Here is a 26,908-nt window from a genome sequence, read left to right as displayed (position 1 = left end):
ATATTTCCAAATATAGCTTTCTTTTTTTCTTTTTTTTTTTAACTATTTTTTTTCTGTAAAAGATTAAACATAAAAAAAAATACACCAATATATTGCAGGGGGTGGGGGGGAAGTTACCTTTCCAGGCTTCTGCCCAATCAGGAATTAATTTTCTTTTGAAAACTTTTGTAACTGGCAATACAAATGTGTAATGACCTAATTTTATCTGAAAAAAAAATAAACTAACATTTAGTTAGTTTAAACTAACTAAAACACTAACAAATCATCTGAATACAAGCCAAAGGTGAAGAGGTATTTTCACAAGGCTAAGCATTTTGACTTTGAGACTGTAGTTGTTAGTTAATGACTTCATAATCTGATGGTCTGAGATGTTAATCATAACATAAACAACATCCTACTTTGAGAGATCTTTGGAAGGATGCATGGAAGCAGTACTCCCTGTCCTCCTCTGATTCTGACCAATTGCCCCCAAAGGCAGGAGATTGCAACATTACAGTATCACAGTATATCAGAGGTTGGAAGGGACCTCAAGAGATCATCAGGTCCAACCTCCCTGCCAAAGCAGGATCACTTAGAGTAGTCCACACAGGAATGCATCCAGGTGGGTTTGGAAAGTCTCCAGAGAGACTCTCTGACTTTGGCTCTGACAACAATGCAGCTTTCAAACATCCAAGCACAACAAAGTTTGTCTGAAAAAGGTCACCGAAACAAAATAAACAAACAAGTATGTGGCTTCTGAGAATGCCAGGGGAATAAATTTAATTATCTAGGATATATGACATTTTCTCTTACCTCTGTTCCTTATAGGTTTACCTTTGAGTCTGAATTTCTACGTGCTTATTCTTGGCTAACCAAAATTCCTTTCAAGGAGTTTTATTCCCTGTTTATTGATATGTAGTCTCAAATTTCAGTTATTATTAAGCAGGGTTTTCTATCTAGCAATTTTTTTTTTTTTTTGCACCTAAACCTTCATACATTTGAACTTGCAATATTGAAAGCTTATTGTGGCTTTAAATAAAAAGAAAAAGAAACTTAAAAGGCCCAAATCATTGCTAGGTCTGTTTTAAGTATAATATACATCCTAACTGGAGAATGTTGACAGTGTGAGCAATTGTGATGAAGTTCACACATTACTGTTGGAAGTGTTCATTATTTTAAGGCAGTATGGTTGTCTCAAAATGAAACTTTTGTACTTTCAACATCCAGTCTCTCTGTCCAGGTAAGGTAAATATCTTTCTGGTGCTGGAGGAAAGGTCTGTACATATTTTAACTTCTTCCCAGGTATAGGAATACACTTTTTCTACATGTGCAATATATTCCATTTACTTAATACATCTGCTCAAGGCTTTTTTCCTACCAGTATCTGAAGAGCAGCTGACTTAATGAACACAGTCAGTGCATTTTAGACAGCCTACTCTCTGTTGCATCTCCCCTAGACCTCCTCTGAGAAGGGATGTGAGCAGGCTTTTGAATTCAATGAGTCATCAATGATGGCAAAAGAGCTTTCACTGTGGCTGTCATTTCTGAAGTCTGCATCCCTCCATCACATAGCAGATGCAGTTCCACTACACCACATGGAAGTGACCCCTCATCCACGAAAACTTTTGATTAAGAGCAAGATGCCATGACAAGAAAAAAAAAAATCACCCAATTAATAACCTGTCCTCAAAACAACAGAAAAAAAGAAAGTTATTAGGAAAAAGCCCTAGAAGTTAGCACCTACCGTGGTGGACTATAAATGGTAGGATAATATAAATAAAGCACAGGTGTTCTGTGCTACACCAATGCATAGATTATTATATGGGAAGAAATCAAAATGACAGCCAGGAAGGACAAGATGGAGCTTGAGCATGCATGTGTACATGTTCTCATGCCTGCATGTGAAAGTTCAGCACCAGGGTATGGCTGTCTATGTCAGTACAACACAATCTTTTTTTGCAGTTATCACTAATATTTTCCTTTGGGGCATTTCTTCTTTAAAAAATCTTTTACAGCTTTAGTAGAGATTGTAAGAGATTAAAACTTGCATTGTTTTGGGGCTCATTTTGAGGGCAATAGAAACAAAAAGTGCAAATAAGCAACAATGAGATTGCTCAAATCAACTGGACAGAGGTTCCTGCTTTGGCTACTAGTTTTATGGATGGAGACAGAGACCAGACCAGGAAAAGTCAGGTCAGGAGAAGCTTTAAAATCTGGCATTTTAAAACCTGAGTTTTTGTTTTGATTTGTTTTGTTTTAACAACATATAAAAAGATCTGCATTACCTAAAAACTTCAACACAGAATCCATGTATTACTTATCAAGTACCATCTTTCAGAGCTCTATCAAATTAAAAAGAATATGTTCTCCCTTAAAAAAAAAAATCTAGAAATCTCTGTATGCAACTTGATTTTCTCAATAAAATGCTCACTTTAAAAGCAGTGTTACTTTGTGAAATCAAAACCAGTCTTGCTCTTCAGAAAAAATTTCAATGTTAATTAAATTTCTCTTATTTCTATTAAGAGATACTAGTTTGTCTCAGACCCCAGTTGATACAAAGTAGATCCTTTTCCTGCACTACTTTTCAGTACAGAAGCTGAAAACAGGTTTCTTAACCATCCAGTTATTCAAATTTCCAAGGAGGTCAAAGAAACATCTGAAATACCTCCTACTATCTGCAGTGCCTTTAATTCAAATGCACATTGTCCATGCACAGTGGGTCAGGTGCCACACCTTTTTTGCCTCCTTCCCTCTTCCTCCAGTATTACATATGACCTCATCAACATAAATGAGATCCAAACAAATGTGGTAGGTAGTGGCCTCTAGACACAATACTCTTCCTCAGCACCAAACAAAGGCAAGACAAGAGCTGCTGGGAACTCCAATTTTGGAGACCAAAGGAGAGTTTGTGGTCCACCTACCTCCAACCTTTTACTTGCAGCAATCACTACCTCCTTGTAAGCAAAATAAGTAAAGGAGGAAGGTGAGCATGGCTCCTTTAATGCTTTTATAAAGTTTTAGAAACTGACACAAGGTAGAACTTCATGCTGGTTAGAGAAACCTGAGAGTACAGGTATTAGATGTATTAGATGAATCCCATTACACATTGAATCTTTGTTGGGTTTTTTGTTTTTGTTTTTTTTTTTTTTTTTAGCATACATATTTATATATGTTATACTTATGTATATCTATTTATATTTATGCATATTTCACATAACCTGAAGTGGTGTAATGAACTAAATTCAGGATATTCCATTCCAATGGCTACTTCCTAGCAGTGATATCATCAAAATAGCAATTATATCAAAATAATTGCAAGAAAAAAATATGACTTAACCCAAAATTTTAAAATCTATACTTTGAGTCACAAAATGTAGTGTTCAATTTTATCACAGCTGATTTATGACAGATAAGCAGACAATGAGAAAAGGCAGTAGCAAACCTAATTTTAATACAGTTACTTTGTTCTGTGTTCTAGGTGTGTCACCATATACTTTAATGAAATTCATGATATACTATGATAGAACAAGAGATAGTTATAAAAAGAACTCCCTCTTACTCAGAAAAGAGAGGCATTTTTGTACTTATCTACAAAAAATTAAGTATGGAAGAAAACTTGTAATAGTTGAGTTTTCAAGGGCTAAGTTCAGAGTGTATGAAACACATAGCCCAACACAGCTATTTCTTAAGCAGAGCAGAATCATTCCTTTTACCAAAAGCAGAAGAAATGTGAAGGCTGGTGATTTGCAGACACATTTTTTAGTGCTGTAAAAAGAATTAGATATATATTTTCTTTAGCATACCCTAAAAGATGACACTTTTCCTATCCTTCAATTCAAGCTCATATAATGTCAAATTAAGCTGTTAGGATAGAATGATGATGCATATTTCAGAAGTAATAGATGGCTTTGATTAGACTTCACCAAAGACTTTCATGAAGCTACAATACCTTAATTAAATATGAGTATGAATGAATCAAAAAATAATCTGTGTTAATACAGCTTGTGTAGAAATTTTGGTGGCAAAACCTGAAGTTCACAGAAATAGCGAGCACTTGTAAATTTCTCTTGGACCTATGAACAATCAATGCTTGTCAGTCTACATTTAAACTTGGACTTTGAAAGCACTTTGACAAGTTAATACAAACTAGCAGACACATATGCAAGTAATTTCTCCTACATTGATTCTTTCTCTGAGATCTGAGAGATTGCCTTCTTTTCGAAACACTGCAAACTCAGGACTCTGAAGCACTGCTTCTGAACGGGTCATCCAGCTGTGGAGCTCTGTTGTATCCACGTCAAACCTAAGAGACAGAAAAGTGCAACTAATCATCTCATTTTCACAAAGTTTCTGGCAACAGCATTGGCAATAAACATGCTTAACTGGTTGTTTAAACAAGCGAATTAGCAGCACATTCTCTCGGCAAAGGACAGTTTTACATCCCCTATATTTCATAAGAAAGTTCACATAAAACTCTTCACTCTAAAATTTGGAAGCATAGAAATATTTTATCTGTTTTAAGACCCTGATTTGACAGCTGAGCAGATGCAAAAATTTTCACAATAAGGATTCTAATTTTACAAGCTGATGTAAGACAAGTCCTGTTAACTCAGTGGAGGTTGTGAGCTACATATGGCTGAGAAAATGAAGCCTTCATACCTGCAAGATTTCTGCCCTTGCTTATGTGGATGATATTATGAAGGATATTCAAGCAAGAAATTTGACTATTAGAAACGAGTCTCTTATGATCAACTCAAATTTGTTGTAGAATGTAACTACTAATCAAAAATACATTGTATTTTTCCTACAGTTAAAACTTCAGAAACTGCAAACTAAGATCTCCAATTCTCTGTATATACTTTTGAAGTAGTTTTTACTGTACAGTCCTTTTCATTACAGCCTGTATTCTTTTATAAACACCCTTAAAACTGATCTTAATTTTTGTTACATATTCAGAAAGCAGCAACTCAAAAATAAGGTGACAATATGCAGACATTTAAGTTACTGATGTGTACAAATATCAAACTGTGATTCACTATCTACTGTAGTTGTTAAGACAAGACACTTGAGAAAATGCCTTTTTTTCGCCACCTGTGCCACACTGTATTCTTTATTGCACTATATGTTTTAGCATTTATATCTATATTTACCTGATTTTACATTTACAGCAGTACAATGAGAGCATTAGAACAAAGAGCCAGAAAAAAAAATAGCTGTATTTTTTTGGTTCCCTTTATAAAATATGAGATATCATTTATATACAGCTGAAAAATCTACTAAAAAGAAGAACTTAATGGACAAGTATTTCTTTGGAGAAATCAATTCTTTTATAAAAGTGCAGTCCATACACACAAGAACTAAAATACAAGGATGTAAGGTAAAAATCCAATACTACAGAAATCTACATATACTGGAATGCAAACTGAATCCATGTTCCATATTTGATCTAATATTTATGCCTTTTTTTTTTCTCCACTGTGATCTTTGTGACTTCATTTAACAACACAGTGTGAAAAGCTGAGTAACAAATAATGAAAGCAGAAGAAAGAATAGTCAGACAGTGACAATCCAGCTCCAATATCCTATATTCAAATTATAAACTCCTAGGAATCATTTTGATAATGCAATTCCTAACAATAATAAAAAAAGAAAATACTGTGAAGCAATGGAAGGTGCAGAAATCTTCATGTATTAAAGAATTACAAGTTCAGAGGTGGAAGACAAAAGAAAAATCCCAGGTGGTTCATAGTACCTCTGTGTTGGCACCAGATTCTAATCCCTGAAATTGAACTGCACTACCAACTAAGACCTTCCTATCTCAGATCCTCTTTATTATTTTCAATCCTATACGACATAAATCAATTACAAATATTGAAATATGTTGTCCCCTGTTATGCATATAATAATCACAGAACATCAGATATCTGATAACAAAAAGATGAGTTTACCACTCCCTCAGTACTAATCTCCCTTGGCTGCAGACACTACTTGTGGTGTTTGCTCCATTCTCAAGCTGAAAGTAAGTATGACCAGGAAGACCAACTTCCTGGAAAATACTCTGGCATTATCAGGGTATAGGATGGAAATTGACAAAGCAAAATGTTTACCAGTCATCATTTCTTCATTTAATGAAAAGTCTCTGTAAAATCCTCCCTGGAACAGGAATGGGAGATTTTGGGACAGTTTTGATACTACAACAAAATAATCAAGTATAGAACTCATATCTCAGAGATTCATCAGACGGTGCTAAGCATTAGCCACAGCAGACATTGTCTTGACAGAGCTGATCTCAGATAACAGATTGCTCTGTCGCAGTTTCTTCTGGAAATAAATATAACACCACAAAAAGAGCATTCTTCCCCAAAAAGGGCTATACAGAGAAGGAAGAAAATGATTAAAATACATGGAAGTTAATTCTAAATTGCTTTTTGTAGCACATTAATATCCTTAAACATAAAAACATTTTTCAATTAGCTTAGAAACAGAAAATTCTTCCTTTTATGTTCAGCTCACATAAAACCAGAAAAGACAGGTAGAGTATGGCATTTAAACTTTCTGCTGTGAAGATTTCCTTTCTAAGCACAGACACAGTTACAAACTATATTAACTCTAAAGTGCTATTCAAAGGATCAATACAGTCTTTAAACCTCCTAAGTACAACAATACTTCTGACATAAAAAGTAATATAATATTACATCTCTGAGGCAATAAAGTTGAGTGTATGTAGAATTTGTTAAGATAAATCCACGGAAGTCACTAAAATCAAATAACTTGATACAACTTATCTATATAATTACATTACTTTAACATGAGTATTAGCTTGCTCCCCACCTAAAAGTTCAATCTGCAGCAAAGGATTTGTTACTTCTGCAAGTGCTCATGATTTAGTTTGTCATTTAGTCTTTCCTTCTGCTATTCCATCAGAGAAACTGTTTTAGTGCCCTCACTGCCCTCTTTCTACAGGCTAGCACATATCAGTTAAGTTCAAATATAGTCTGTCTTTACTCTACAGCCTGTTTGAAAAACCATCTTCACATTTTTATTCCACATGATTCAAAAATTCATGGAAGTCCCTCACAAACGGATTTTCTGGATCATACTAAGCCATATGCCCATTCGATATTACCTTTCAAAGCTCTCTTGCTGAGATGTTTTCTCTTTCTGAGCATGGAATTTGTAACTGAACTTCCTAGCAGAGGCTGATACTCAAGTCCTACTATAAGCTCCCTACCTAATCAAGTGTCTTCTAGAAACCACTATGTAAAAGCAAGAGCTATTTTGTTTACATTTCACAAAACAAAACAAAAAAGCAATAACAAAAAGCCATTTTTATTAGTAACCAAAGGGCTGACTATAAACCTTCCATCTGTGCAACATATCTTATAACAATCTATTGTAGTTCTTACAGCCAAAATCACCCAGTGAAAGACAACTGCATATTTAACCTCATAGTTTTGCCTTTTGTTACTGTGATGGTTTAAAACTGTCTTTTTAATTTTTCTTTGCAAAGTTCAAGCAGAGAAAGCGAAATAGTGTAAATAAGTCACTATTGGGTGTAAGAAAGCAAAATAATGATTGTTCTAAACACTTCCATTGGACAGACAGAAACGTTTAAGAACCACTACTCAAAACAAAGCTGGGGCAGTCAGAGTCTGAGCTCTCGGCTGTCTTGCTGGGCTGTCTGGCTGCTGCTGCTTCTTCTCTTCTGGCTGAACACACTGACCTTGGTGAGCTAAGTTAACAGCCTCTCTGCTTTCTAACTTCTCTGCTTTCTGCCAGGGGGATCTGGGGGGGAGGCCCCTTGGGAGGTCCCCTCAGGGAAAGCAAAGGGAGCTTGGTTGTGCTTTTCTGTTGATTTTATGTATTTGTAAATGTTGTGAATTTTGTATATTTGTATGTATTCGTTGCATTTCATCATAGATTGTAGATTTGCTTGTAAATACAGCTTTGATTTGCTTTCCAAACTGAGCTAGTCTGGTTATTGTTGGTGGGGGGGATTTCAGCTCTCACACTGATATAGTTACACACTGCAATGGCAAGATGATGACAGCAAAGTTATGTGCATGCACTGACCTTCTACACATTTATATGAACAACCTGAATGTTGGACAAGCTCACACTGGGACAAAGCCTCTGCTGTTATTCATACATCACAGTGTATAATCTTTTCTCCCTGTTACTGCTATCATAACTTGACAGTGGCCTCAGTACTTCAGTCTTTCAACAGACAGAAATTGCCTTATGGCTTCCTTTGCTTGTTTTTAACTTCCCTCCCCAAAGAATACCACACCAGGTATCTTGGGCAGAGATAAGGCCATTTGCCTACATACTGAGCTGGCAGAGAATGATACAACTCTGATCCAAGGATCATATTTTTTAATTACTCTATTTCCATAGCAGGACTGAAATGCCTAGCTTACCAGCAGTCTTCCTCAGCTTGTTGCTCTTTGTTGCCTAGAACATGTCAAAGAGCAACTTTACAGTATATGATGCCCATTGGCAGAATTATTCTATGATGAACTAATTTCCTGCTGACTTCCTCCTCTATATTTGCAGCTGATAAGCTGTTAGTTGATAAATAGCCTTGCTCTTATCTCCTAATTCAACATTTTTTTTGTTTTAATACTTATTTTTTTCTCCCTTCCAATTATTTTAGTTCTATCCTTAGTTTAGATTAGATTTAAGGAAGAATTCATTTTTGTTTGTTTGGGGCTTGTTTGGTTGGTTGGTTTGGAGGTTTTTTGGTTTGCTTGTTTAGTTGGTTGCTTTTTGTTGTTGTTTCTGGGTTTTTGTTTGGATTTTTTGTTTGTTTGCTTGTTGGGTTTTTTTACAGTGAAGGTGGTGAAATACCTGAACAGGTTGCCCACAGAGGTAGTGAAACCTCATCCCTGGAAAAATTCAAGGTCAGGTTGGATGGGGCTCTGAATAATATGATCTAGTCAAAGGTGTCCCTGCTCACTGCAGCGGTAGTTGGACAAGGTGATCTTTAAAGATCCATTCCAGTCTAAAGTATTCTATTACTTATGATTCAAATTTTGTTTCCTTCTTGAATGACATTCTGGACCTTCCTCTACACTTGTGATACTATTCAACTGGCCTTATCAACTTTATGACCAGCACATTTCTTTAATGCGCACCAAGGAATCAAATTGATTGATCCCATTGATCAAATAGATTGATCCCAAATGTGAATTTGCTTCAGAAACTTCAATAGTTTCATCTTATTAGCCTCACAGTTCTCCTTCTTTAGCCAACTATCCATCTTACCACTGGTAAGATATGGTTATAAACCATATTTTTTTCAGCCTGAGCAGTAATTCCTTAGTTATATCAGGGAACACTGCAGAAATTCTGATGGATCCACTGTATTTTTCACATGTAAGCAACTCAAGGCTAAGGCAAATGAAAGTTCAGTGGTTGCTGTAAATTGTGTTCATTAGTATCATTTGCCTTCTGCAAACATCCTGTGGCTAGAGATGCAAAGTAGTTTTAAATCCAGTTATCATGCCTTCAAGTGAGAATGTCAACTGGAACCATTCTTATGATATAGGAAGTAATTTCAGACACCAAATGTGAAGAACGATATATATTCTGATTTGTGTTTGTTATCACTATGCCATCTCTCACCTCACAAACAGGATAAAGGATTAAAAACCAGTGAGCTCGAGTAAGTTATAAAGTGGCCATGTTTACTGACCTTGGGATACCATAACTTCTTTTTAGACACCAAATGAAAAAGATTATAAATTATTCCTCCTTTAAACAATAGAAAACTACCCTGTTGTAGTTCAGTCACCTTTTCCTTTCCTCTAGCAGTGGCTACACAGATAAAACACTAAACCCAAATAACACCAGGAGAATGGAAGACGTGACTTTCCTCTTTTTGGATTTGCTATGTAATCTAGATAACAATACAAGGGCAAAAGCTGCATTTCAAGAAGGGGATAAAGTTCAACAAAGTTGCTGTAAGAGTGATAAATAATCAGCATTTATTTCTGCCTAATATCATTAATTGGACAGAAATGAGATATTTGAAACAATCACTATCAAAAAATCACTTTGAATAAGTAAATTATTTTCCTTTGATACTTTTTTTTTCCTAGGAAAATCAAACTTTTCTGAGTAATGAAGAAGTAGAACACGTAATATAATAACGTTCAAAGGAATGAAGAGTAGTGCCTCCTCAAAAAAATTGTTAACATTTGTTAAATGAAGAAAAAAAAACACTAGATGGAGCAACTATCCTATTTTAACATGCCTTTCTCTTCAAAGGGCATAAAGTCTCCTTCAAATCTGAAGATGTAACATGATATCTATAGTAATGTTATGTAAGTTTACTACAGTAACGTTATGCTCCTTGGAAACATTAGGAAGCACATACAAATTTACTAAGTAACAAAGAAAGTGCTCTTTCTAACACAAGAGATATTTTTTAAGAACATTGAGATTAAAATTATGTTTACATTACATGTTATGCATTTCTAACCTGTTTAGAAATTGTGAAGAGAGTAATTTTCTGTTTTCAGATTTTCCTGGGCTACACAACTGACCTGTTTTTCCCCAGATTATGTACATACCATGAAACTGAAGATGTTACCTTGCAATTCTTTCTCAAATTGACAGGTCTTTTTTTTTTTTTAATCCTAGAACTTCAGCTATGTTGCATTTATCTCTAGTCCTAATACATACTTTCCAGACATTTATTATACAGCTCCAACAATTTTTTCCTGTCTCAGGTTCCAAATTAATTCCTTTGGGAAAAGGATCTTTTTTATGACCAGCAACAGAACTTGGCACATGTCTGAATTATTCTGACATTTTTAAGTGGTAATTTTGAGTTAGTTTTCTAACTAAGGGGAAGGGTTGGGGTGGAGGGAGAAAAAAAAATAATTCATCTGCTTCTTAATCTGCTTCTTAATTCTGCTACTTAATTCTTCTTTCCACAGCTATGGTAAAATTTGCTTTAGGAGGAAAGAAAAATCAACATCTTCTTTCCCATGCATTTATACCTCAGTGATTTAAGGCAATGAAAATGTGACATTCAGTGTGTATATTACTGGTCTACAAGTCAAATTGCTTTTCCTCAATTTCTTTAGCATAAATAAAGACATTCATACTTCTAATCCTTCCAAACCACTTGGAAATGTAAAACCAAAAAACATTCCAGAAAGCTTGATGCTTCAGTCTTAGCCATCCACTGATTCTCCTCAGCGAAATATCTGGAGACCATACTCTTACATAGTCCACTAATGCAATATTCACAGAGTAGCCAAACTTCTCTTTCTTCCTCCTTGAAACTAAGTACCTAGAAATTCACATTGCAGGTGCAGTGCATCTTTAAGACATCCTCTAGTCTTTCTAAGACATTTAGATCCCAGGAAAGCAAACCTGGATCATAAATCTCTCAAAAACTCATAGCAGTGGAATGTGAAAGTTTCCTTCAAGCATACTCTTTTATGGCAACAATGCTGACTAGAGCTCGAGATTCACAGATTCATGGAATAGTTTGGGTTAGAAGGGACCTTAAAGATCATCTAGTCCAACCCCCCTTGCTATGGACAAGGACACCTTCCACTAGACAAGATTGCTCAAGGCTTTATTCAGCCTGGCCTTGAACACCTCCAGGGAGAGGGCATCCATGACCTCCCTGGCCAACCTGTTCCAGTGTGTCATCACCATCACTGTCAAGACTTTCCTTCTAAAGTATCTAGTCTAAATCTGCATTCCTCTCATCCTATCATGACAAACCCCTTGAAAAGGTCCCTTCTCGGCTTTCTTGTAGGCCCCTTTAAGCGGAAAGGTTGCTATGAGGTCTCCCCAGAGCCGCCTTTTCTCCAGGCTGAACAGCCCCAACTGTCACAGCCTGTCCCTTAGGTGAAGTGCTCCAGCTCTCTGATCATCTTCAAGGCCCTCCTTTGGACCTGCTCCAGCATTTCTGTGCTCTTATGCTGGGATGCACTACTCCAGGTATTCCAGATTTACTCCAGGCAGATCCAGATGAGAGGAAAGAAGCTCACCACCTCAAAAAAGCTCAAACCTCCAATGTTTCCTTTCACTCCAGCCCCATAAATACCAGGCAAGAGTACGATGCACTGTGTTGTGCATGACGACAGGAAGTGCCCAGCACAATCTGGTTATGCATCTTCAGATGCTTTTGAGAAGCATTTAATAATTCCTGGGGTTTTAAAATCAACTCCCCACCCCTCCCCATGCAGTGCAGAATCACCAACTCTCAGTCATTTAAGTGTGCAGGGAAATTTTTGAACATAAACATATACAATATAGGATGATGTAGGAGAGGTAGGTGGAGAATCCCCACACTCTTAGTTTATTTGAAGAATCAAAACCCTGAAAGATCTTGCAAGGAACAAAGGACTGATTGTATGGGAATACAACTATGAGGTTCTCCCAATAAATAAAAAAAACATTGATGTCTAGACATCAACATAGACAGACATTTTAGCTGAGCACCCAAACTTGAAGATGGCTTTTCTTCTCCCAGAGTTGTCCTTATATTCAGTACAAACTTATTATGCTGGAGAAAGACAACAACATACTGTCAAATATATTAATTTCTAAGACTGTGTTTTTATGTTGTAATAAAAGCAGGCACAATAATCATTATTTTAAGCTGAAACTCCATCCCTGCAGTTCCCTATCGAAGTGTTCTTCTGAAGCTATTCATTGATTTGTCCTCCCACTCTGGAACCCTACTTGGACTTTCTAGAGATGAAATGTCTTTTTTCAGATGTTCAGCTAAAAATGAAAAAAAAAAAAAACAAAAAACTAGATGGAAAACATTGCCTTCAGGTAATGCAACCATCACTCATCCTGTTGCACAGCTGTGGACATGTCTAACATTGTTTATTTTGTATTCAGTGAATAGTCATGCTGAACCTGTTCTTCTATGATGGTATGATTGCATTAATGCAAATTTAGTAACTCCTGCACACAAAACAATATTCCAGATAGAACATATTAAAGTCTATTAAACAATTAACTCCCTTCTTCTTGTTAGAATTCATCTTTCTTTCCTACCAGATGAAAATAAAAATCTAACCTGTACAGCAATGAAAAGGACTCTGATTTTAGGTCTACATAAGAAAGTAGAACTTATTCAATTATCTGAAGTCATCCTAGACAAAGACTGAGAACTACAGATTGCCCCAGGGTTCATGTCTTGACTTTTACCTAAAAGTTAAGCAAAACTTACACAGTGAATGAATATCTTTAAGATAGCATAAAACATAACCCCAAACTTAGTATGCAATGGTAAAAACATGAACACACTGTAAATTTAGTAGCAGATCTGCCAATAATATAGCTGCAAGTAGTAGTAGTCTCAAATTTGATAACATATCCTATTTTCTGTAGAAGGATCTCTCAAATTTATACATAACCTTGCTACTTGCAGTACTTCAGACTGACAACTGAAACACCAAAAGAATTTATAATTCTTAGTTTGTATAAAAAGAGGTATTTCTGAACATAAACAATCTCTATAATCCAGCTAATTCATTCCCTCCAGAAGTTCCCTCATATAATTTAGTAACCTGCACTCTGTCAATTTTACTTTCAGTATTAAGAGAAATCAAAAGAATGCAGGCAAGAAATGAAATATAACCCAATATCACACACTTAATAGCTGAGAAAGGAACTTCTGCTGCAAATTAGTCTCCAGTTTTATAGTAAAATGCATAGCTATTTATAGTAACCACTTTATTAAACAACCATAAAATCTAGATTAAAAAAACTAATAAAATCCAACTACTTCATTTAGTTTTAACCAATACAGTGCTTTCCTTTACAATAGTAGACTCATGTTTTACTTCCTTATATTTATACCAAGTTTTAAAATACCATCTACCAAAATAGTTTAAAATTTCAGGGTATTTTCTTTCTTAATTTTTTCAGTTTTCAAATTAAGAATGCAAATAGTTTCAAGGCAAGGATCATGCCTAAGCATAGATTTAGTCTTGCATTTAAGACAGCAGGGCCTTGATCCAGTTTGATATCTTTGCACATTTCTACTGATGCATTAACAAGACCACTAAAGCTTATAAGGTCTGTGAAGCAAAAACACTGCCATCTAAGAATTGCTTAAACTCAAGAACTGAGAGTCTGCTGCTAGCCATCACTGTGCATTATCTTGTGTGCATGGGAATATATTAGCAAAACATAACTCTCATTATTATTTAATGATAACCTAGGACAGGTAAAAAAAAAAATAAAACAACAGATTCCAAATCAAGACTTTGGAGATTAGATTCAATTCATTTAAATTTAGACAACAAAGTTACTTCTTTAGTCTAAGCACTTTCTGTAGGAAGAGTGGTTATCCAATTTAACAAAAAGAAGTGAATCAGTCTTCTTACATCACAAATACATCATTCTTAAATAATGATGCTAAACTAGAAACCTCACTTGTAGAATGCTCAAAGAAAGGTGAGATAATTCCCTCTTCAGATACCTATGTAAAGAAAAAAGTGTCTCCAAGTAACTTTTTTTCCCCCAATTACATACACCTTTTATATATATATAAAAAATATTTCTCTTGCTCTTGGTATATTTTTTCTTCTTAATCAGTTAAATATTGTTTTACAAGAAAATAACATCAAAAATACAATTATGTAACAAAAGATATTTTAAACAGAGATTAGATACCAAATTCAGTCTTTAAATCTGTTATCTTAGAATTCATATCCTTATCTGAAGATCAGAAAATATTCCCAAAACAAACATAACAATGAGTATTTGAAGTGTAGCTTCTTAGCATCTCTCAGAAATTTAGTGCTTGACCTAATTCTATTTGAACTCACAAATTTTTTCTTGGAACTTAAACAAGTGTTCAGTATTAGTCTAAAATCCCTTGTCACTTGTACTTGAGTTACACAGGAAAAAATCTGAACATAATTATACTGGATGTTTCAGCAGTTTAACTTTCATCTGCAGAACTGTTGCTTTCTACTGTTGACCCACAAGCTTGAAAGATAGAGGCTGGAAGAGAACTCTAGAGGTCATTGAGTCCAATACCCTTACCAAAGCAAGATCACCTAAGGAATGCAGGAACACATCCAGATGGTCTTGAAGTTTGAGTAGAGAAGGAGACTCCACAACCTCTCTGGAAGGCCTGTTCCAGTGCTCTATCAGGCTTAAAGAAATTTCTCCTCATGTTGAGGTAGAATTTTTTGTGTTCAAGTTTGTGTCCCTTGCCCCTTGTCCTATCACAGGACACCAGTGAAAAGAGACTGACAACCACCCTTCAGATATTTAAAAACATTAACAAGATCTCACATCAATCTTCTCTTTTCCAGACTAGAAGAGGAGGACGACCTCCCTTGACATGCTGGCCACACTTCTTAACGCACCCGGGGGTACTTTTGGCCTTTTCAGCCACAAGGGCACGTTGCTGTCCCAGGGATAACTAACAGAATACTTCTGAGTAACAGAGTCTTTCAAGTTTCAAGACTATAGCCAAGCGAGACTCCCACAATGCCATAAATAAGGCCTTTTACTGACTATAGTTATTATTACAATGCCATTGATGTAATGATTCATATACTGCAAAATCACTGGACTAGAAGCACAACCCCTCCCCCCCGCCCCATAACTCATCCTGAGTAAAGAAAGATAATAATCAATTGGTACTTTAATAGAGAATGGAAATAGAATTTTAACCTCAAAATGTATACAGCAAACTATTCCTGTCAAATTACCATTTTTGCACTCTCATCCAAACTCTGTCAGTATTCTCCCTCTGTCTCCTAGTAACTCTCACCTCTTCCTAATTTCTGAATCCACAAGGAGTTGTCTTTTTTTGTGAGGTGGAGGTGGTGGGAGTTCCTCTTTAGCATGCTTAACCAGGATTTGTTCTCTTGTGGTTACCATAGTTACAGTTTCCATTACAGTTGTCTGTGTTAGTGATGTCTGAGTGGTAGTGACAGGCTGTGAAATCTGTGAGAAATATAAAAAACAGAGGTCACACATTGTTTGAAAGACTTCAGTAAAGACTGTTTGGACTAGCAATAGAAAATAACGAGAAATTGCTCCCATCTGATTATAGGCTGACCTTCAGGAATAAAAAAAAGGCACTCTGCAACTCAAAGCAAATTGTTTTATCAGGCTCATGCTATGTGAATAAGATATCTGAAGAAGTCAATATCAAAATCAGAAAGGATCCTAAAGAGAATGAATTTATGTCTCCTTGTAAGTCATGCTGAAGGAAGAAAAGAAATGAGCAGTCAATTTTATGAGGAAATTGAATGATAGCAAGTATATAAAATACTACTATTACTATTGCTATATGTTACTCTGCCTTCATTCTGAAAATGCATTCCTGGAGAAGTGATAAAAGCACTGCAATGACATTAAATTACTGATTCTTATTTTTACCATTCATAATAATTTTCAAACTAGAATATAATTCATCACAATCTACTTGCACTGAAGGGCAGATAGCTTTCTCTCAGGAAATCTCAAATTAGAAAACACGCACTAGAAGGCAAATTGATTTGAATCAATTTTATTCCATACTTAAAAGCTAATGTTAAGGGGTGACAGGAGATACTAATACACATAATATGCAACATTGCAAACACTATCAATCTAACGCATTTAGCTTTGTCCAGTAGTATGAACATAAATACTTCATATAGTTTAGCTGCATAAAAAGCAACAGGAAAAAAAAAAAGAAATATTTTCTACTCCTTTGTTTGAAAGATTATGGTTGTACATGTACTGCCCATTTATATCTGTTTCTGTATAATAGCAAATCACATTTTTTTTTCGCTTAAATGTGGGCAGCTGTTCTTAAATCTTTTAACTCACAAGAAATGGGTCACTTCTTTTTTTGGTTCTGACACAAGAGGGCTCAATTTATCAAAATGTTCTCATTACAGCTTCAATGGCCAGCTCGCAGTTTAGGGGCAGTGAAATGGAAAATAAAAGTAAGAAGCTATACTGGGATCAGGAAAGGCTGTGCACCACAACAGCTCTGCTTCTTTGTTTATTGCCAATGAGACTTTCCAATTCAATGACAGGAATGTTAGTATCTAAAATTCCATGAAACTATATATGCATACATAAATTATATATTAGTTCTTGAATCAGGAAGTCTGTTAGAGAATTGGGGTACCTTAGATATTAAGACATTACTGTTTATATAAACAATGGAGAAGAGGCATACTAGGTAATTATAATACCTTTCCCAAAATGCTCTATCATATTTAAAAAAAAAAAAAAAAAAAAAAAAAAAAGAGTGACAAGGAAAGGGGAATAATGCTGGACACAAGCCTCAGACAACATCAGTAAAGCTAAACAAGTTGAGCAAAGCTCAAATTCCTGTTGGTGTTGCCACATCTTTCATCCAGTTTTCCAAACAAAAAAGTCTTCCTGTTCTTTGTCCAGTATGCCAGTGGAAGTGATGAGTTGGGAAGTACATTACCACTGCAGTTTTGGCAGTCTTTCTTACCTAGAACAGTCAGCTCAATGCTGTCTTCTGTCCCCTAGAAATGATGAGCAGCCTAGGTTTTAGAACAGAACTTGGGCTATCAGAAAACTGCAAACTTAAGATTCAGAGCAAAGTTTGGTTGGGTTTTGTTTGGCTTAGGTTTTTTTGTTTGGTTTGTTGGTTTGGCTTGGATTTTGTTGCTTGTTTGTTTTGGGGCTTTTGTTTTGTTTTGTTTTTTAAATTTCTGGTTTAACTACGCCAGTTGGAGTAAGATGCTTGTGAACTGCAGGGAGTTAGCCAATGCATGAACTACATAAATTCTGTGGAAAAGAATAAAAAGTAGGCTTCTTAATCCTTACAATACTATGTATAATACCCTTTGGTCCCCTCAGCAAGATGTAAGGACCTGAATATTTTCATCTACAGAAATTATGACAGTATGAAGTATTTCCATACAGCTTTATTAAAACTTTATACGTTATTTTAAATTTATTTTTAATTAATATTGGGGGGGAGGTAGGGTTATGGGGAGAAGGGAGCAGAAAGGAAAATATTAAAGGCTCTGAAATACAGAATTTTATGAAATTTGAGGATAACACCTAATATTATCTTTGAGTTGGCTCTCTAGCTATGAACACTCCAAATAATTGCTTTCTCCTCATATGCAGCTTTAGGTTCAGACTCCCCTTTCTTGCTACACCTGGTTTTATCCAAAAATCAATGATAGGATGATGTTTCTCACACCTGAGGCCATATCCTGTTATGTTTCCATTTGTTAATCAATACTAGTTTACATGTTACAGTGAAGAAGGTGTAAAACAGAATAAACCACAGCTAGGGCACTGTAGAAATCATCTGTAGCATACTACCTGTTACACAGGAGTAGCAGTTTCAGATGGTGATTGGGTACCACGCTTCGAAAGTAGACACCATATGCTCAGACCAGTCAAGTCATGATGATTTACATGTTGAAAGAGTGAAGAAACATTTTTCGTGCTTAATCAGTAGGAGTGGGGGTTAAATACTGTATACTTCAAGAGGAGAATTGACATGTGATTTTAAGTTCATAATCATACTAATTAGAGACTAGGTAAGGCTAAAAGGTACTGAAAATTACACTGCAATGTCACTCTGCAAGATGAAGGTTCACATTTAAAGAGTGGACACACTTTGGTGACAAAGGACAACCCTTAAAAATCTAAGGAAGTACAAAGAAAGCAAATAACTTTTACTAGCTTCCCTGGCAAAGAACACCAACCCATCTCTTAAATACAGTCACTGAAGGTGGTGTGTTTCATGTATTATTCAAGGGTGGTCCTTTGAATGACAGTATAGATTCCCCATCCCTCTCAGTTCCTGACAAGTAAATATGAATTTGAGAAGGGGTAATACAGACTAGAACTTCAACTGACTAGAAAATCATATGGAAAGTGTTAAGGTGACTCACAAGCCTGTACTTTAAAAGGCTTTCAAAATACGGTGCTGGCCTGCAGTTTCCATCAGCAAGCTCATCTCAGAAATATGTTAAAAATCATCTCTTTTCAGAGTGGACAAATTTTAATCTTCCTTTTCATCCTCCACAGGCAAATGTATGTACAATGTGTATATAGCACTTCAGTAGTTTTATGTCATTTTATTTCTCTTTTATACGGCAGACTACCTTTAATGCCATCATTTATTACTGCCTTTAGAAGTGCCCTCCATCCTGATAAACTCATAATTTTCCTTAACACTCACTTTTGGAGCTGTCATCTGTTTTTTGATGAACTGTATGTGTGTGAGTGGGTAAGTTGAGATGAGGAATGTTGTTTTCTTTGTTTGGGAAGGTTTTCAGTACAATTTAGTGAAGCATAATGAACTCATCAAAGGTAGTCTTAGAGATTCAAAAAGCTGCACATCTAGTCTAAGCAAGTTGTCCTTGTCCTTGATTTCACTGTGTGGTCAATGAAGGAAAGCTGACATTTTTATGATGAGGACAAACTGCTTTTTAGAGGTGTCTTTCTCCAAGCCTTGCTATCCACTCATTATTAGAAGCTTCAGCAGATGCTTAATCAGCATTAATTCAGCTAACTGTAGGAGGACTCTCATTCTACTTTCTGAACTTTTACTTAGACTGTGTAACTGCTTCCTATGTCTAGCTTGAGAAGCAAATTTGAATTGAGGCTGAGGTTGTCTCTTTCATTTAGTATCTTATTTTCTTAATAAGTTAATCAATTAGTGACACTTTAGAAGAGAGGGAGGGGAAATAACTAATTACAAAAATGTAGTCAGGAAGGTACTATGAGAATTATTAATGAATGGAACAAACTTCCTTTTGAAGTCAATCTAAGTCTGATGAATAAAATACGCTTTTTCTGGTAGATTTTAGTGGTATTTGCCACACACTTCCAACTCTCCTCCTTTTCCTCAGTTCATGATTAGAGAGGATAGATCTTTTAAAGGCATTTATTAATTGACTTCTAAATCCATAAATGAGCTCTGTAATGAACACATATATAAAACCCAATAACATTATTTGCCCTGCCTAATTAGAAACACATGACAAAAAGTGTACTATCAGTATTCCAGAGAAGACATATCTGAACTGTATAGCAGTGCCCTAGGAAATGGTCCTTTAGTGAGCACCGAATCTGCACTATCTCCAGAACATGAAGCAATGTATCCCTGACAACATATCAACTTTCTGCTGGCTTCTCCTTGGAGGAAAAACTTATCAGCTGAAATGTGCTGCTATGATAAGGCTGTTACACTGTTCTGGGAATCCAAAGCATCTTCCACCTGTGCTGCTTTTATGATGTGTCTTTGTACAGCTTCAAGACTGCTCCTTTCATGAGGAGACTATCTTATCTGTTTCATTTTCAAAACTAGTATCTGCTTTTAGGAGCGATTAACAATCTGAATAACTCTTGAACACTTTGGAGTGGGTTACTGACAACTTCAAATTATGTCACCCTAGCCATTCCAAATTCAAAAGTGCTTCTCTGGATTTTCCTCGGTAACGAAACAAAAGATTTTCTACAGCAAATATAAGTATTTGTTATAAATGCTATGTAGCACAAACAGGGTTTGCCTCCTGTTATTAAGTGAAATTGTACCCTTCCCCCATTTTGCTCTCTTCTCTTCTCCCAAATTGATTTTTCCCACTTCAGCTATACAAGTAACTGCATCACAGTGCAAAGTGAAATATTAAGGGATAAGTTGGAAGCAAGGTTATTGAGAGCTATTCAGATCACTACAGGATTTATAGCAGCTTCCATTTAAGTACCCAAACATAAGGTGGTAAAAGAATTGGTATATAGCAACAAAATGGTGCCACATGGTTGAAGGAATTTAATCAAATTGACCAGAACTATGAGAGGCCCTCTAGGGACAGGACCAAGGTGCATGCAGTAACAATCTGTTTTATCATTGAAAAGTCTTCACGTCCATTTCCATTTCACCAGTCATACAATGACAGCCCCAAAATAGCTCAGGACTAATGAGATAATGAAATGGGCAAGGGGGAAAGGGGGAAAGTGAGCCAGTTTGGGTTTAACTCCAACAAGAAAGAGATGTTGACAGATGGCTAAGAAAAATAAATGGATGTGTTTTCGGATGCTACACCAGAGATGTGATTTTTTGTTATCTGGTTTTAAAAACATGAAAAATCTAAAAACTCAAATTCTTTTTCAATGTATTAAGGTTAACATAAAAGAACTGGGTAAAATGTTCCTTTTTCATCAGCGTTTTGGCTACAGGTAAGGATTGATTTATTTATTTTCCCAAGGAACTCTTTCTATGGACTCTCTTTTTAATCTGTAAATCAGCATAACATAAGCAGAAGTAAAAAAGTAATATCTATTACAAAATTTCACATTTGCAAATAAATAAAAATAATTTATCTTTAACTATCAAACAGTTCTTATACTAATTTCAAACTAAGAGTTATTCTACAAAGACAGACATAAAACCAGTGCATTTGAAGTGACCAACTGCTACAGGTTAAAAATAAATTAAGTGGAAAGAGTATTTCACTGTGGACTACATCATTCCTGAGAACATAGTTAGCATCCCAGGAAAGTAATAAGTTTTCTAAAGAGCAATCAAAAACTAAAGAGAGAAATAAAATTCTGTCAAGTCGTAATACATTTGTATTGTGCTACCCTAAAAACAAAATGTCTTAAAGGAAAAAACAAAACAAAATAAAACAAACAAAACCCAAAACAATACGACAAACAGCACCAGAACTACTTCAAACATTTGACCCTCACCCACTGACAAAATTATGAGTTTTACAAACCTGTTGAGAATTTCTCTCCACCTTCTGCATGAGACTATCCCAGCGCTGGGCAAAATTTTCAAGACGACTTTCCAGCTTTTGAGCCACCCCTTTATTTTTCAAAGCTATAAGGAGTTCTTGGGCAAGCAAGTTCAGCCTACCCATCGTTTGCCTTTTTATTTCCAGATCTCCTTTTAGAATCTGTTAAGGTAACAGCAGAAAGAACAGTAATTAATCTTCACACACAAACCCCCAAACCAAAGCCAAAAACCAACCCCAAAAACTTAATAACCATAGAAGAAACATCCTACAAAAAGAGCATCATAAAGAGCTGACAATGGGTAGGGGTGTTTCATCAATTTGAAAATAATTGTTATAAATCTAAGACTAAGCCTACTGTATAACAAAATAGTTAATAATAACCTGAGAACCACTCATGCCTGAAAATTCTAGAACATAAACTATTAAAACCAATTCTTGAAAGAATGCCTAGGGTGCCTTATGCCCCCACACACTCATTCAACAAAACAAATAATAACAGTTCTGTTTGAACAGAAGATTGCCTGTGAAATTCCTATTTACAGCAATAATACTTTGCCTGTTATAACAAAAGCATGGAAATCAATGCTTGCTTTCCTCTAAATCCATAATCAGTCACTATTATATATAAAAATAGCACATACTGTACTATTTTCTTCACAAAGGTCCTAGTGCTATAAAGCCACTTGCACATCTAGGCTGTGACAATTTTTCCACCTTTACAGGCAGAGCATCATTCTAGGCCAGTCAGACCTACATTCTCTCCATGAAGATGATGTATAGTAGAGTATTTTCTGAAGATTAAGGTAGAGCACATGTTGAAAAGGGTACATTTTATGTATATAACTAGATTCCTGAAATACAGTTGAGGTATAGTTGTAAATGAATACTAACATCAGCATTTCACAACTTTTGAGGCTTTAGCTTTTTCTAGTTCAAGGAATGTGTCCCTGTATCACAGTATCACAGTGTATCAGAGGTTGGAAGGGACCTCAAGAGATCATCAGGTTCATACCCACTGCCAGAGCAGGATCACTTAGGGTAGTCTGCACAGGAATGCATCCAGATGGATTTTAAAACTCTCCAGAGAAGGAGATTCCACAACCCCCCTGAGGAGCCTGTTCCAGTGCTCTGTCAGCCTCACTATAAAGAAGTTTCTCCTCAGGTTGAGGTGAAATCTTCTATGTTCTAGTTTGAACCCATTGTTCCTTGTCTTATCACTGTGAACCACCAAAAAGAGCCTGGCCCCCTGCTCCTGACACCCACCCCTCAGATTTTTATAGACATTGATCAGATCCCCTCTCAGTCTTCTCTTCTCCAGACTAAACAGCCCCAGGGCTCTCAGTCTCTCTTCACAGGGGAGATGCTGAAGTCCTCTAATCATCCTTGTGGCTCTCTGTTGGATTCTCTCCAGCAGGTTTTGTATAACAGGTTTTGTTGTATGATAAGTTCTTACTCATACATATGTCTTTGCATATAGATATCTTCAGTTTCACATATGATACATGTACATGAATAGTACCAACAAATGACCTTTATACATAAAATATCCATATTTTTTAAGACATCCTAATGTTATTTTAGTTCATAAACTCCTGACCGAAGAGACAATGAAGAAAAACAGCTGTACCTATTGCAAGGACATGGACCAATCTATTCTATCCATCTGAAACAACATTCATTCCCAAATTACAAAAGAGTTACTCTGTTAAACCACATTGTGTGAGAGTGGGATGAAGCCACATGCTTTTAGGCTTCTGAATAAGCACCTAGAACTAGGAGAATGAAAAATACATACAGCTAATTTACGTAGATTGTCCAGCATTTCATTTTGGTCTTTAAAGCCACTTGTATGAATTTTATTCACAGCGTCTTCTTTCTCAGTAAGCCACGTATCAAAAAGGCACTGAAAGGAAATTGGAGAATGAAAAGTCTTCAGTGAGACCTTCTCTAACACCATTTAAAAAAGAAATTACCAGTTTATAACTGCTAAAACTAGCCACCTGTTCTTCTGCAAAGTGCTGCCATTTACGAAGAATATCTTGCAGAAGGAACCATCGGTCTTCTGTCCACCTGCAGATGGCTGCCCACCGTTTTCCAAAGTGCTAGAAAGAAAGACACAACAGAGGTTTGTTGGGGTTTTTTCCCTCTTTTTTTTTTTCATTCTGATTTTCCTATAGCATCACAAATTCTTTGTGAAAACACTTTCTTAATTCACTTATCACAGTCATAAGCCCCAAAAATATTTGGCATGTTCACACTGAAATGGATCTTGCCACTCTTCGATATAAAACCAAAATAGAATAGAATAAGTGGTAGAGCTAAACCCAGAGGATTTTAATAATCTACAGACATAGTTCTCTCTTAAGTCTCTGGTAGAAAGACCTCAAAAGCCCCTCAGTTTCAAAACTTTACAATGCCCAAAGCATAACTACTTGAACACAATTATGGTGGTTCAAAAATGTGATTAAAGAAAAAAGAAATCTGGTTCTTAACTTGCACCATCAGTGAACTTGATCTAACCTCTTGCATCTTTCAAGCTATTGCAGTGACAAAGCCCCCCCCAAATACATGAGCACAAATCCTACTGAGGTTTTCCAGATAGCTGTGGCATATGCTACTATACAAATTTTAAAATTATACAAAATACTACCTTGTTCTCTCTCCCTTATTTTAGTTGAAATTGTTTTATTTTTTTAGTAGCCTTTACTGAAAAATGCCTAAGGCAGAGGGTACGACTTGATAGTGCTGTAATGGTACAACATGCTATAAAACTTTTATTGTTGCAAAAATTTATTTAAATACCCCTGAGCTCATATGTGTATTATTCAGCTGCTTCCCAATAAAAAGCCTTTATAATCTGTAAGATATACTACTGTTTAAGATCTGTAAGATGTACTACTCTTTTCTTTTTCTTTTTTTTCCACCTACTTCTAAAGCACATCTTAAAAAAAAACAAAAAACAAACAGTAGAAGTAGTTTTTTTCCTTTTTGTGTTTAACCACTTAATGATTTTTACAGGTTTTAAAACTTGAGATATTCTTTGAGTCTATATTTTTCTTTTTTTTATATATTTACATGACATCCTCATACAAATTTTTAATCATCTCACTTCCAAGAGGCTGACTTTTCTTAATAATCATAAAGTTTACTCTCAACATTTTCAGTAATGTCTTCATCACCTTATGCCTGTGATATACCTTGAAAATTAATTTTTGATTGCTTGGATAGAAAACACCAAATACTCAAGAGTACAACAATAAATATCTGGCTCTGCATTTATTCTATGAAATGATTTGATTAGCGTATCACAGAAGTTTTGCTGCATCAGTACAAATACTATTTTAAGCATATTATTTCAAAGAGCCACCACATATACCTTATACCTTTTTTCTTTTCTTTTTTTTTTTTTGTCTCAAGAATTTGATGAGACAGTTTATTTTATTAAAATAATAATAAAAAGCCAGGTAATAAAAGGTTTGCAACTGATCTGCCCTAAATCTCTCAGTTACCATGGTACCGAGATACACTCTTTGGTTGAATAGGTTTAAGACATAAAGTTTCAAGTCAGAAATGTCATGTCAGGAGTACTTAGAAAATAGGTATTGACCACTAAACCATATGCTTCACTTTACCTATGCTGTCTTAGTCACATGAAATAGTAGTTGATGCTGTAAGTATCCTCTGTGATGCCCAGAAAATAAGATTGCACCAAGAGCTGTATTCCCAACGCCTGGTAAAACAGCCCTCCAGAGAAGCTGACTGAATTCGGATTTGAAAGTAAAATGCCTTCTAGCTCTCTTGAAATGCCTCTGGAAATTTCAAAGAAATTTGAATGGAAAAGAAATATTTATTTACTTATTCATAAGACTATGAAATAATATTTCAGCAAAAAGCTGAAGATAAAAATATTTCTATTCTGTGAAAAGGTCAAAGTACTACTAGTAAAAGAAGAGGTTTTTCTGAAAGATGCTTTTCTAACAAGTTAAGGCTGTCAATTCTCTAAAGTGATGAGGAATAATGGAAATATCCTTTTGTCTACATACAAAATATTTTTTTTTTAAATTATTTAGCACATTCATAGAATTTCTCCCATTTAGCAATAAGCAGAGCATGTAGTTCCGATATGCTTCCACACCAACACAAGAAACAAACAGGTGAAACTTGGTGGAGTGAGTCCTACAGTTGGACTGCTGTGATGGAGGGCTACAGATTTGTGGCAGTTTTAGGCTGATGCCTAGAAAATTTTCCACAGATTGAGTAGAAAGTGGTAGAATGTAAATGAATTATCATTAGATGCAAAAGAAAAATCACGATAAGATTTAAATAACCCCATTGGTCTGATAACTAACATAAAGTTAGTTGCATAAACTCTTTCTCTTTTTGGCTTCTTCACTCTAGCTGATACTAGCTGGTAGCCTTTGCTAGGCTGTTGCTGACCTTGGCTGAGTTCTTGTTGTGGCTAAGTACTAACAAGCTACACCCTGCTTTTTCTCCTCTTTCTCTTTTCCCTTGTACAGGGCAGGGAAGGAGAGAGGAAGCTGTTGGTAACCCCCTGTCTTTGTCCAGAGGGATTCTTGTGTTGTTTATAAATTGCAAATATATGTAAATACTGTACATCTTGTACATATTCATTGCATTTCATATTTCTAGATTGTAGTGTACTTGTAAATATCACTTCATTTGCTTTCCAACTGAGCTGGTCTGGCAAATTTGATTTTGGGGGTATTTTCTCCCAGATTAGTTGGGGGTAATTTTCAACCCACCACAAGGTCGTTTAGGAGGGATAGGCAGGGCATGTGAGGTGGAGGTGTTGTGCTACATGTAAGGCAGAGGTTTGATTGCAGAATACTTCAGTTAGTGATTATGTGGTTGAGAGCCTCTGGGTAACGATTAGCTGATGGAAAGCAAAGGAGATGTTGTAGCTGGTGTCTGCTACTGATTTCCCAGACAGGATATAAGCACTGGTGATTTATTCTGTAAGTCATAGGTTTCTAGAAGTTTCTATATTGGTAGCCTTACGGTACATTTCGACTTCCTAGACATTAGCTGGGAATGTCATGATGCTGTGATGTGTAGGCCCAGGAAGCTGTTAAAGTTTGTAGGAGGTAACTTGTTACTTTTGACACTGTCCTCCCAGCTGTGGGACGAATAGGGTCATGGTGTGCTTAATGATGAAGGGG

The 26,908-nt window shown here is 35.8% G+C and overlaps 1 protein-coding gene across 1 annotated transcript in view; it reads right to left on the bottom strand.

Annotated features, from left to right (window-relative positions):
- The window catches only part of DMD (dystrophin), an 851,798-nt gene that overhangs the window by 726,223 nt on the left and 98,667 nt on the right, over positions 1-26,908 (bottom strand). The window contains exons 9-13 of the mRNA XM_054391265.1: positions 23,729-23,830; positions 23,524-23,631; positions 21,708-21,887; positions 15,758-15,933; positions 4,159-4,282 (exon numbers count right to left, since the gene is read on the bottom strand). Of these exons, the coding sequence (XP_054247240.1) occupies positions 4,159-4,282; positions 15,758-15,933; positions 21,708-21,887; positions 23,524-23,631; positions 23,729-23,830 (690 nt within the window). The remainder of the gene's footprint in view (positions 1-4,158; positions 4,283-15,757; positions 15,934-21,707; positions 21,888-23,523; positions 23,632-23,728; positions 23,831-26,908) is intronic.

Source organism: Indicator indicator, chromosome 1, assembly GCF_027791375.1.
Source record: "Indicator indicator isolate 239-I01 chromosome 1, UM_Iind_1.1, whole genome shotgun sequence".
Taxonomy (NCBI): domain Eukaryota; kingdom Metazoa; phylum Chordata; class Aves; order Piciformes; family Indicatoridae; genus Indicator; species Indicator indicator.
This window is presented reverse-complemented; position numbering and strand designations above follow the sequence as displayed.